Source organism: Humulus lupulus, chromosome 5, assembly GCF_963169125.1.
Source record: "Humulus lupulus chromosome 5, drHumLupu1.1, whole genome shotgun sequence".
In the NCBI taxonomy this organism is placed as follows: domain Eukaryota; kingdom Viridiplantae; phylum Streptophyta; class Magnoliopsida; order Rosales; family Cannabaceae; genus Humulus; species Humulus lupulus.
This window is the reverse complement of record NC_084797.1, coordinates 63,130,264-63,143,779: the sequence shown is the minus strand read 5'-3', so window position 1 is coordinate 63,143,779 and position 13,516 is coordinate 63,130,264. Positions and strand designations below refer to the sequence as shown.

Sequence of the window (13,516 nt, the reverse complement as noted above, 5' to 3'; positions counted from 1 at the left end):
ACATTGATCAATAATATTTTAGAAAATAATTAATTGAATTGAAAATTCAGAAGATAATCTTCTACCATTCAAGTGCATTAATTTTTTATATTTTAATTTGATTTTTCTATGAATCTTTTATAGGAAAATTCTATAGTATGGTGTCAGTTTTGCCTTTATTAATATGAACATTTCTATTTTTTACAAGTAGAGGCATTATAATAAAAAAAAAAAGTATATAATAATGTATATTGTAAATATATATAATTAAGATATTGAACTTAGTAGAATGTACGAATTATAAAATAGTGGAGATAGGATCTGGGACTGTGTGCTGCGGTGATATAAGGTTGTAATTGTGCATGTTTGATTGATTACTTGATTTGTTGTATTTATGTGATGAATATAAGTTTATTTAAATTTTGGGAAATATGATAGAAATAAGAAAAACGCTGCCTAATTTTTTGTAAGATTTAGTAATTTGAGAAAGTTGGTGAGGAAATTTTAGTTTAAGTAGGTTTAATACTTAGAAATTTAGAACACACAAGAGTACATATATTAACTTTGATATCTGAATTACTTTTATAGTTTTGATCACAAATGTTAACTCTAGATAAATGTTTAAAAAAATTTATACTGTTGTTCATACTGCTGTTTTTTTCTGTTTCTGCTGCTGTTTTTTTGTTTCTGGTGCTGATTTTTTTATCAAAATAGGTCAGGGAAATTGGCATAAACATTTGCAATTTCCCTGGTTAATACTTTATGTGACAGTACCCAACTGACGCAAAAAATACTCATTTTTAACATTTGTGGCAGTGTCCCATTGACGCAAACCAGAGTGTCATTTGCGTCAGTGGGGCACTGCCACAAACTGGCATTTGTGGCAGTGCCCCACTGACGCAAATGCCAGGCGTTTGTGTCGGTGGGGCACTGCCACAAATGTCAGATTTGTGACAGTGCCCCACTGACGCAAATGACACTCTAGTTTGCGTCATAGACAATCGTCACATATCAAACTGATGCAACAAATTAATTGTGGCAGTTATAAACCTACACAAATGACTTTTTTTGTTGTAGTGATAATAAATATTTCACCAGATTTTTTTAAATTAAAAATAATTTACAATAATTAAAATTAAAATTCAAAATAATTAATTACACGCATATATAATAAAAATTACGCATCCGGTTACCTATAAATACAATATAAACCATTTGCATTATAATTTATTGGAGATAAATTAACAGGCCAACTATAAAATTTGCCGCCTTTTTTGTACCATACATCATTATGACCTGACCGTAATATACATTATTTATTGAGTTTCATGCACTCGCCCTTGTGCGTATAAAATACTATGGGTAATAAGGAACGACTAAAAAACCTACAGGGACCTACGTAAAGAAGTCGTGTTCGCCACTAAGCTAATATATATAAATATATTTATATATATATTTATATAGATGGATAGATAGATGAACATATGTCGATTTATATATATATATAAACATATATCCCTAGAGATGAAACCACTCGTTTATAACTTCCGGTTTAACTCTTCTCCTTCACCATTGTCCGATTTATAAAGCTTATAAAAGACTTAGGTACGGTATCATTTTCCCAAGAGACTAAATCTCCTTCAAACCACGAAATAACTCATTTGTGATCATCATCTCTTTGCTCTTTCCTTTGCCTCTTTATTATTTCTTCAATATACTTGATCTTCTGGTGGAGAAGAACCATGTCGAGAATACACCCAGCTGATGAGAGTAAAAAATATTGCCAAAAGTACTGGTTAAATCATGGTCTTAATAATCATGTCGATAATGATCAAGGGCTCTCAGTGCTCACCGTGTGGAAGAGATCGAGTATGAGCTTCCAGGGGACTGACGGCTTCACTGTGTTCAACAACCATGGTAGATTGGTCTTCCGAGTTGATAACTATTCAAGGAAAAACTCCTGCGTTAAAGGAGGCCTTGTTCTCATGGATGGAACTGGCAAACCATTGCTTACTCTGAAACCTCAGGTACTAATTAAAATAGTTGATCCATTAAATATATGTATATATATATATATTCACATAGTTTAATGTTCTACTATATATTTTATGTACACCTTACTAAACTTTTCAATACTTGATATATGTAACATAAGTTAGATATATATAACTAGAAGTTAATATAAAGCTCTAATATTTGGTCTTTGTTGGTCAGATATTCAGCATCCAATACCAGTGGAATGCATACAGAGGATCAGAAGAGAGCAGTCCAAAATCAAACAAAGTGTTCTCAATGAGAAGCAAGTCATCACTGCTTTTCACAAACATGGATAAAAACGCAGAAGCAGAAGTATTCTTCGAAAGAGAGGATCAGAATCAGAAAGCTAGCCAACAAAAATCCGATTTCAGAATCGAAGGCTGCTTCTGGAGGCGCAACTGCAAGATCAGGAACAGAAATGGGGAGGTGGTAGCCCACATAGCCAGAAAGAAAGTAAACGACAGAGTGTTGCTCGGCGACGACGTTTTCAGCCTTGTCGTTCAACCGGGATTTGATGCTCAGTTAATTATGTCGTTTGTAATTATATTGGATCGTATTTGTGGGAAGCCATATGCCCCAGTTTTGTGTTCTTAAATTAATCATGTATAATATTAATTAATAATATTATTATTGGTAAAGAAAACAGCACCCACTGGCCACTAAACAATACTCAATTCCATTCCATCATCACTTACACTTTCCTCCACTCACGGGGAAATGGCGAGATAGGGGTGGGTCATTACTCTTCATTATTTGATCAGAATGACTACTTGTATATTTAAATAATACCTGTTTGGTATTATTTTCTGTTTTTTGTTTTCAAAATTGTGTTCTCAGAAATTAGAACAGAAAACTGTTTTTGTAGTTTTCAAAAAACAAGAGGTGTTTGGTTAATGTTTTCTAAAAATAATTTTTTAGTTTTAATTTTTTTAGATCTTAAATAAAAAATTAACAAATATATTTACAAAGGGAAAAATATTTTAAAAGTTTGTAATAAATAATGAGATAAAATAAATTGAAATAAAAAATGATGAAAAATAAGAAGTGAGAAAATTTGAGAACATCAGAAAAACAACTTTTTCTTGTTCTCAAAATTTTCTGTTTTTTGTAACTTTGTTTTTAAAAATTGTTTTATAAAAACAATGCTAAACACCCCACTTGTTTTCAAAAAACTGTTTTTAGTTTTTAAAAACAAAAAATAATTTTTTAGTTAAGGTACCAAACACCCTCTTTGTTTCAAAGTTTTTATGTTTTTGTTTCTACTTTCTTTCATTCTACATCAATCAATTCCTTCTCAACTTTTCAAAATTATAAGAATATACATATACAAAAATATATTGTTTGGTTAATACTGAAATAATTATATCAATATATGTATACATACATTATATTAGAACATAACTTTTCCTAGATGGTTTTTTTAAATATCTGAACGTCACTTTTACAAAAATATGATGAAAACAAAAACAAATTATACAAAAATTGATGTAAAAACTTATAATTTCCTTCATTTTATGTCATAAGTAGCAGCATATTTATTCAGTTAAATTATTAGCCTATAAATACCCTTCCAAAACCGCTTTATTAATTTGTAACATAACACAATCTAGGAAGAGAATCTACTATTAGAGAGAGAAGCATATCAATATTGTGTGTTGAAGAATAAGGGCTTGGTTGTACTTGGGTTTTGGAAAATGAGAGTTCAAGTGTGATTATTTTCCTTTGGAAGTACTTGTTGAGATTCTCCACTGTGAGAGGTTGTAAACTCTTTAGAATTCTTTCGTAGAGATTGATGCGCCACTCAAATTGGACGTAGAATCAATTTATTGATCTAAACTCAAATTGGTGCCCTTGAATTGCCACTACTATAAAAAAGCTTTTTAGGAATCGTATTGCGAACCCTAAAAAAGTTTATAGAGCACGCCCTGCCATTAAGAGCCCTTTATTTGAGAGCTTTAAAAAGTGAAGTTTTTTAAGGCGCAAGTTGCGAGCTCTAAAAGATCTCGTTGAGTGTTTTTAAATTAATTTTTTATGGTTCTCTTTGCGTGCCCTAAAATAGTTTATAATTTTTTTAAAGCACACGTTTAAATCTTGTTAAGTGCTTTTAAATTAATTTTTTATTGCTCTCTTTGCGTGCCCTAAATTAATTTTGTTAAGGTGCGCATTCATGCCTTTGAAAGTTATATTTTTAATTTAAAAAAATTAATATATATTTGTTATAATTATAAATTATGATTTAAAAATTGTATTTATATTGTTTCTAAGAGCAACAGGATTGGACAATGCCCGTAGGTCATAAGAAAAAATTTAAATAAAACAAAAACAAAAAAAAATAATAAAAAGACTTAAACTTTTTATTTAACATAATTTTATAGCTTAATTACACGAACTTCAATCGACCATGAAGAAATAAACCAAATTTACATCAACTATCAACACAAAAATTAAATAGCAAAATAAATTCATCATCTTCTTCTCAAGTGATGTATCAATGTAGTCATGAAAAATTACACTGTTTTCTAATATAGCAGCAATGTGTAGGGTAGAAATAATTGCATTATCCTCATCTCTAACCAACTTGTCCAATTTCGGCCACACCAATTCTCTAACATCATTCAACGACCTTTAGCAAAAAACAAAAAAAAAAACATTAAGTTCCGACAAGAATTTTAGTAGTAAATTTGTGTTATTCATTGAGAAGCAATTTAAAAATACCAAGCAAAGTCACCTTCAATGCATTGGTCATCATCTCCAAAACTCACTGAGACAAGGGAATTTCCAACTGCAAGTGCAAATGTCTTCTAGAAACAAGTTATCTGCAAGTCATAAGTCATAATTCTAAATAGCATAGAACTAATCATCTAGTACGTATAATTCTAAATAGCTTAGAACTAATCATCTAAATAGCATAGAACTAGTAATTTTTTCATGCATATTTAAATAAATAGTAAGGTGCATATTTGTTTTTCCTTCATTTCCCACTAATCATCTAGTTTTATATGCAGCAACTATTCATTATTAAACTCACACGCCCACCCAACCCCATTCAGAAAACAATGAACGTATTAATAAAATGCTTTCAACAAAAAACAGAGCAATCTTTAACATTTAGTGGAAATTTATATTTCCAACTTAATCTTAGAAACAAATCAATTTTTATCCCTATATATTTAGCAAAAAACTAAATCAATTAGTAAGAGAATTTACACGAAAACCACAAAGGTATCATTCTTGAAGATAAAAATTAATAGATGTAGTGATAATCTCAGCAAATTTAAGCTCACCAAAAACTAAAAATTTAGCTAATTGAAGTCATATATCAGCCATGGTACTTTATCGATCAACAAGATAAGTTAGTTGCACTACACATCAGTCAAAGAAAATGTGTGAATATACAATCACATAGAATACCCAAAAAATAATCACAGCTCTAGAATAATCAAGCTTTGCAGTACTAACATCCAGAAGCTATTACGATAACCATATATCAAATAGCAATATTATATATAAATACAAGACATAATGAAATCCAGAAAGCATAAATGTTGAAAGTTCCACAATAAAATTGACATATAGGCCCTACTATTGTAATAAAGATTCACACACATATATATATATACTAGGTATAAATTACGTGCAATGCACGTTATATTTTATATGTTTTAGAAACGATGTAATATTTAAAAAATTAATTAGATAATAAATAACATGATTATTAAAATGTACAATATGATTTAAGTAGAAAGTTGTTGTCGTATTACGTGAAGAATTACTTTGAGGTACATTTTCAAATAGTGATTGTTTCAATAACATAATATATTAAATCTATATCTGGTTAAAACCAAATTAAATGAAATAATTGAGCTCGACAAATTGGGCAAGAGGAATTTCAACGAAGCCAGTTAACAATACAGTCGACATGAAACAAATGTAAACATTGTGGCATATGTTCATAGCTCGTTCCCACTTCAAATTTCTCCAAACACACAGGACAACTCTGTCATATCTGTTCATCACCTTCTCCAACTATGAAAGTAATAAAAATCAAATCCACAATCTCCATATTTTTCCAATATGGAAACCAATCCTCAAGTGTCATGTATGTCTCATAGTCTCAAAGTTCTATCTATCTTATCTATCTTTAAACATTCATTTTTAAATAGTCACGACACTCTGGTTAATAGCCAAAACATAAAGGTTAGACTATGTTCGATAATAATGATATTAGTAATTTATAAAAATTATTTTTTTTAAATATTTATAAGTACCAAACTTTAAAAAGCACAACTAACAATTATTTAACTTTTTTGAAGTGTAGTTGAGATATAACTCTTAGTTTTTTCTTAATCTAAATATAATACAAATTGTCAAATGTTTCAAAGTGGTATTCAATCATGTTTGCTTTGGTTTTCATTTTATTTGGTGACACGATATTGAATTATGTAGTAGTTTAGTTTATGTATAAACAATAAATTGGCATTTGTTAATATACCGAGAATAATAATAATTTAACTAACCTTTGGATTGTTCGAATTGTAAACGATGTTGAATTATGTAGTAGTTTAGTTTATGGATAAATAATAAATTAGAATTTGTTAATGTACTGAGAATAATAATAATTTAACTAACATTTGGATTGGTCGGATTGTTCCTTAAAAGTTCCTGAGATGAAATACACCTGAAAAAAAAAAATCAAAAGTGAAATAAGTTTTCTAAATTGTCAATTTGTATAAATATAATATATATTTTTAATATTTTCGTAATTTTGTAAGCAAAATTCCAGTATAATAATAAGCAAAATCCTAATATTACGATCACAGTCAAATTCCAATATAATTGTAAGCAAAATCCTTGATAATATAAAAATAATTGTTCTCTTATTCCGTGGACTGTATATGATTTATATATAAATATATAATTAAAATGTTGTTTTTAATTTTAAAACAATTTATCTTCACTTTTTTTTATGTTATGTGTAGTTTTGTCCATATTGTTCCATGGATATTGGTCGTATAAAAATGTTACTGTAAATGTTATTTTTGTCCGTGTGTGATAAAGTAACATATAATTGATTGCTTGAAATAAAAATTTCAAAAACAATATATAGTTAATTAGTTTTGTTATTTTTTTCAATTATTATAAACCTGTTTTAAATTTATTGATCAAACTTTTATAATATTATTATACTATTGTATAAGTATAAATAAAAGGTACATGCCTTGATGATCAAAATAGGCAAAATTTAATGAGCACAAACTAAGATTCAAGTTAAACCCACATTGTTAAGATCTTTTAGGAATTCTTGAAGCAAAGCATGGCTAATAATAAGCTTAACACAAAAATAACCAACCATACTCCCAATTTTTGCATATTCTGTTTCTGAAATGAGTTCAATGTATTATTAGAAAATTGAAAATTAAAATGAGTTCAATGAGTTCTACAGTATCTGCTAGAAAAAATTCCTTTTTTACATGCTTGTTTCTGAAATGAGTTCAAAGAGTTCTATGCTTGTTTTTCATTTTTATTTTTGAGAAATTGGGACTAAAAATATCATAGAATTTTTAATAGAGAGACAAGAAATGATTGTCTCAAATTTTAAGCAAACTGATTCCACTAATTGATGATATGTATTATGTATTCCTTTTTGAGTCTTCATCACAACTACAAGACAAGAAGTGATTTGAGTCCCACATTAGAGAAGTTCATGTTCATTTCAGGTGTTATCATAAACAAGTGATGTGATTATAATGTTCTCAACTTATTCACATTAAGTAATCACAAAAGAAGAACAATCATGTCAATCATAATTTCAAAACATTGTCTAACGTTGGGTTTAATGAAATAAATTCTCATTAATTTGTAATTATGAATTAATTAACAGTCCAACAAGCTCATGTTAATGCAGTTGTCAATGTAATCTAAAGATGAATAGAAGGCAGATATTGCGGCAAAGGATCGAAACAACAATCTTCTTGTATACTATCATTTACCACTATATAATTATCTTGGTTCCTATAGTACACTCCTTTGTTTCACTTCACCATTTCAAGATCCTACTTTTATAGATTTGCCAACACTTTGAGATACAGGGCATGTTCCTCTTCCTCCATATGGTCAGACTACTTTTTCTTTTCCCATTGATTCTTAATCCTGGTCTTTTCCAAGCTATCACGTGTATAAGGGTTGTACATCAAGTCTCTAAGCCTTTTTTTTTTTTGCTATAATATGATGCTTTATACCTTAAATATTTGTAGTTTTCAGGGATATGTGTACTGATCTAGAGGATAGAAATTATAAAAAATAAAAAATAAAGAGTTTCCATACTTGCGAGAGTGAGACCGGAGTGAGAGAGAAAGGGCAGTGAGATTGAGAGATGGAGGGCAGTGAGATTGAGAGATCCCTTTTCACCAAAACAAAAGAAAAAAACAGAAATTAAATTATAATATAAAATAAAAAAGCAATCTCCATACCTAACTGACTGAGAGGGAATAGACTGAGAAAATGCCCAGACCCTGCACCGTCGAGCCCAGACCCGAGACCCCCCCACCCACCGTCGAGCACAGCCCCGAGCCCCCTGCCGCCGTACAGCCCGACCCCGACCCACTTGCCACCGCCGACCACCATCCCCCGACCTTTAAAAGAAATGGAGAGAGAGAGAGAGAAATTATCTTCCTGAATATTTAAGCTCATTGATATTGATTAGTAAGAAAAAAAAGTAACTGGACTAAAACAGTAATAAGGAAATTGTTGATTAAATCAAGAATCAACCTTGACAAAAGAATTAGATGTAAAACTCAATATTCCAAGAGCCAGTTCCATCTTTTCATCACTTGAAAAAAAGAATGCAGGCCTGAACCAGACACATATAACATGAACCTACAGTGTCTTAACATCTATTAAAAAAAGACATCAACTCATAATAGCATAATGAAACTAAACATTAATTATTTTCATACTGAAATATAGATTATAAAAACTAACGAGCAGTGACAACTAAAGTGGAAAGAAGGTTAGGCTAGAATTATAAAAAAAAAGGAAGAAATATCATTAGGTAAGCAATTGTGGTTCTAATTAATGCCCCCATTCATTGTTCTTTGGGAATTGTTCATGTAAGAGATTAAAGCAATCTCAGCTTACATGTTAAACTTAAAGCTTATTTTGTCTTGTAAGAAATAATCAGTCGATGTATATTCTACGAGACAATTCTGCATTTTCTTTCTCATTCTTGCTAATTCATAACATAATGGGTAATTAATAGTCAACTTGGTCATATATCTATACAATAGCATAGCATAGAATACTTTATATTTTTCAACAATTCCTTTCATAATCTCATCATATTGTATATTAAGGTCTTACAGGAGATTCTAAAACGCACCTGTATTTGAAACTCTACCCATATACAAAAAAATGATATGAAAAAGATACCACCTTTAGTGTGAAGTGAACAACATCAACAATAAGCTTCCAAGCTTCAACTTGCTATTTTTTCCATACACCAGGTGTATCCAGGTACCTATAAATAATAGAAAGGACACAAACATTTTACAACTTTCAAGGGAATATAAATCATGAATTTAAATCTCACCCAGGAATCCCCTAAACAATGGCCATAACTGCAGTAGTCATCTTTGCAATCCCCAAAGCAATTGCTTCTCCTTTGGTTGTCATAAGCACAACTTCCTCACCAGCCTCAATATTATTCTCAAATCTCAGCATCATCAACTTAGCACCATAACAAATGGCATTCACAGTAGAGCCCTTCACTACCAGTCTTTTATAACTTTTCAGAATCATTTCAAGTGGCATAATCACCTTCCTCAAGTAACTCTCATCTCTATAATTATCATATGCCCATTGAGCATCCATAACATCATGCACAGTAACCATGTCATCTTTCTCACCCAGAATGCCAGTCCGCATACTCCTAATCTCCTGCATATGGGTTCCAACACAAAGAATCAGACCCCAAATAGACACAAAACGTCCTAACATAAGTTCCAGCCTCACAAAAAAAATCCAAAAAACAACCAAATGCTTTTCTCGGTCAAATTCAAGTAGCTTACTATTATAAATAGTTCTAATTCATAATATTGTACCTTATGTACTCAGCCCTTGAGAAGAGTGTAGTGTCGATGGTGGGAGTGTAGCTCTGTGGCTTGAGTCGAGGAGTGTATTGTCTGGTTCGTACAATGAGAAGATCGTAGTCCTTGAGATAGAGTGGCCACTGAGAAGTGCCGATGGTTGGATTGTAGCTCTGTGGCTTGATCATGAAATTGGTGTCCTTCTAAGCCGGCTGCGAGTCCAAGTCACCGACTGCTTTGGGCGTATCTACTGATGAATGCTTCTTCTTCTTCTTGTCGGAGCGAACCTCGACGACGGCCATGGCTGAGCTTGAATGACTCTGCTCAATGATTATCTAGGGATTAAATGGCGGCGAAAAATGGGAGAATAATTCTTCTCTGAAAAATGAAAAATGGAGACTAATCAATGATCAAAGAAAAACTTCCCCTAAAATTAAAAAGTGTGCATTTTAATTTTTTTTAGGGCATAAATGGCAGCGAAAAATTAAAAACTTCCCCTAAAATTAAAAACTTTTTAATTTTTATTTTACCTTTTAATAGCAGGTTTAATACCTATGCTAATGGTTGTATATTTCTTAAGAATTATATTGCTTCACTAAACTACAAATTCTGTTAAAGCGTTAATAACCAATTGTTAAATTATACCAAAATCTGTTAACATACTAAATTCCGTTAAATACAAAATGTGTTTCATTCATTGCCATTTATATAATAGGTAAGATATATTTCTAAGGAGAAAAGTATCACTATTCATGCAAACCACGGTTAGAACAAGTAGCAAACAAATTTAGCATTTCAATACTTCATTAGCTGCACGATTACAATCCACATGACCCTTATATTTGTCAAATTGTTTGCACTAAATAAAACAGCCCAAAAAACTCAACAAAAAACAAATATACATGCCCCAATGAAAGTTGCCGCTTCAAAGCCGGTACGCCGTCAAAGCATGTTGATGTCCCCCCTGTAAAAGCGTGTTTCCATGAAGCTTGGAGCCCCCAACGAAGCCTGTCGCCGCCAAGATTGTCGATGCAAAATTCATCTCTGCAAAGCCTAATGACTAGGGAGCTGCTGCTCGAGCGGCTAGAGGCTAGTACAGCTGCTGGTTGCATGCGTTGTAGCCATCCACAGTCATCCCTAAGTCCCTAAGTCTTGTCCCTCTGTCGCTGCAACGTAGAGCCTCGCTTGCAACGATCGAGCCCTTGCCGCCAGACTTCCACCAACGTCTCGGTGCCATCCACCCAGCCCCTTCTTGAGTTCTATTGTTGTCTATCACAAGTGAGGGAGAATGAGAGATGAACTCAAAAAAAAAAAAGAGAGATTAGCAATTCTTTATGTGCTGCCGCCGGTAAAATGAGATAAGAGAGGTGGTAGGGTTTGTGAAATGGGCCTTGGCTTTCATGACTTTTTTTTAATAATAATAAAACAAAATGAGGAATTAGAATGGGAACGAGCATTCTTCTTTTTTTTTTCATTTCGTAATTAAATTTTTTTATTTGTTAATTAATTAATTATTATTTTTTAAGGCCTTCTTTGAGCACCCTCAATTGTAATGACCAAAAATTGGTAATAGGACTTAGTGTCTTGATTAGCATGTCGGGAGGGCATAATTTGATATATGTATGTTTAAATGGTTAAATGCGTGATTATGTGACTAGCATGATTAATATGATTATATAAATTGTACGCCCTAAATATCCACGGGTTATTAGCGACCTGGGAAAGGGCATAATTCTATCAGCCATGTGGAAGCCACCTACCCAGAGCTGTTGTTACAAGGCTCTACCTCTTTAGTTCGAGATAACCAAAGGCTTAGTGCGATTACTAAGGCATCGGGTTAGCAGTGTGGACACCACGGGCTGAGACTATATCAAGCTTGGGATACGAGCTTGAGATGACTCCTCTGACCTTTTTTAAAGTCAACCACGCAATGTAAACATGTATATATCAGACATCACGTGTCTACTCCATTCCTGAATTCTCGGACACGTAGCATAAACGTGCGTGTTCAGGCACCCACGACTGGGTTGGGCCATGCGGCCCATTATCCCCCTTACCTATTGATTAGACCACACTTCATTGTCAGGGTTTAGGAATTAATCATGAATGTCGCAGAAGTGACATGATAGGTAAGAAGGTCACGGGATGACCTCCTTTGCCAACACCCAGGTGTCCTCTCCCTATAAATATGGAGACCCTGGGAGTTGCAAAGGGTTGGCTTCTAATTTGTAAAGAAATACCCTGTAAAGAATATCAGAGAGATATCAATAATATTGGCTGGTGGACTAGAAGGATTTTAACCTTTGACCCACCTAAAAAAGTATTCGAGTTATAATTTTCCTTTGAGATCATTCATCTATTACAGTTCATCATTTAGCACTAATCCCTCTCCTTATTCATATAATTATCTGTTGCCGAAGAACTGCGTCAACAGTTTGGTGCTTTCATTGAGAGCTATTAGATTGGTGCTATCGCAAATACCCAACCATGGTAGTTACTCGCTCAAGACATGGTAACGAGGCGGACCAACGTGATGGGCAGGAGGCCCATCATGCCGCCATGTCCGATGATCAGAACCCTGAAGTTCAGCAGCGGCCGGGCAAGCAGCCACTGGGCCAAGACGACACTGGAAGTTCGGCTCCCCGGCCGTCCAATCCGAACCCGGATTTCTACACGGCGGTAGAAATGGAAAATGCACAGCTGAGGAGTCAGCTGGCGAAAGCAAACCAGCAGATTCAAGAGGTCGGCTACCCCCTCTTACAACCGACACTAACGTCGGAAAGAGGCATGGTGAGACTCATAAGTCCCGCCGGGGTAATCGGTCCAGGCCCAGTCGGTCGGTCAGACCCCCAACATCAAATTCTACTCCCACGTCGCACTGCCGGGAGACCACATTTGAGGACCTTCCTAGGGCCGAGCAGCAGTTCAGCCGATCGGTCCGAACTCAACTCCCAGCTCACTTTCGCCCTCGAGCGCACCCAGGAGAGCTTGAGGAAGCTCGCGAAGGAGATCCGGGGAGGGCTTGTGACGACAGCCCGCCCTGGCCAGCCGTCCTGCACCCCACTCAGACCGTCGAGCACAGGACGCGGAGGATGGTAGAGCGGAGCGGCCGCGACCTAGCTTAATCCGCCCTGATGGGACTAGGATCACATCCCCGGTCAGACATCCTCCTTCACCAATAAGATACCCATCTCCTCCCCGTCCAGTCCGAGACATTCCGGCACATGGGAGCAGCAGGAGAAATCCTCCTCCCGTCAGACCCTCTCATCGTGGTCGGACGCCCAGCAATGGCCCTGATCCTCACCCTCAGCGGCGAGCTCCGAGCTTTTCAAATGAAAGTTACTGGATCGGAAGTCGTCGAAGTGACATATCCAGTGGAGACCTGCACCATCGCTTGAGCTTGGTGCACAACCTTC

General features: G+C 34.0%; 1 protein-coding gene and 1 long non-coding RNA gene across 7 annotated transcripts; one reads left to right on the top strand and one right to left on the bottom strand.

The window, feature by feature from the left end:
- Positions 1–1,480: 1,480 nt before the first annotated feature.
- LOC133780433 (protein LURP-one-related 8-like) lies at positions 1,481–2,636 on the top strand. Its single transcript, XM_062220181.1, has 2 exons — positions 1,481–2,006; positions 2,194–2,636. Exons 1-2 carry the CDS (start codon positions 1,722–1,724, stop codon positions 2,608–2,610), a joined length of 702 nt encoding a protein of 233 aa, XP_062076165.1. The 5' UTR covers positions 1,481–1,721; the 3' UTR covers positions 2,611–2,636.
- Positions 2,637–4,349: 1,713 nt separating this feature from the next.
- On the bottom strand, positions 4,350–10,552 carry LOC133834864 (uncharacterized). 6 transcript variants are annotated; one of them, XR_009893484.1, is made up of 7 exons: positions 10,116–10,552; positions 8,785–9,951; positions 8,528–8,648; positions 8,341–8,416; positions 6,646–6,694; positions 4,745–4,832; positions 4,350–4,639 (listed from the first exon to the last, which is right to left on the bottom strand). It is a non-coding gene; the product is annotated as an uncharacterized LOC133834864 (long non-coding RNA). The 6 variants fall into 6 exon arrangements; XR_009893485.1 differs by lacking the exon at positions 8,341–8,416 and having other exon boundaries at positions 8,487–8,648; positions 8,785–8,866; positions 9,395–9,951; positions 10,116–10,551; XR_009893487.1 differs by lacking the exon at positions 8,341–8,416 and having other exon boundaries at positions 8,487–8,648; positions 8,785–8,866; positions 9,448–9,951; positions 10,116–10,551.
- Between the last annotated feature and the right edge of the window lie 2,964 nt (positions 10,553–13,516).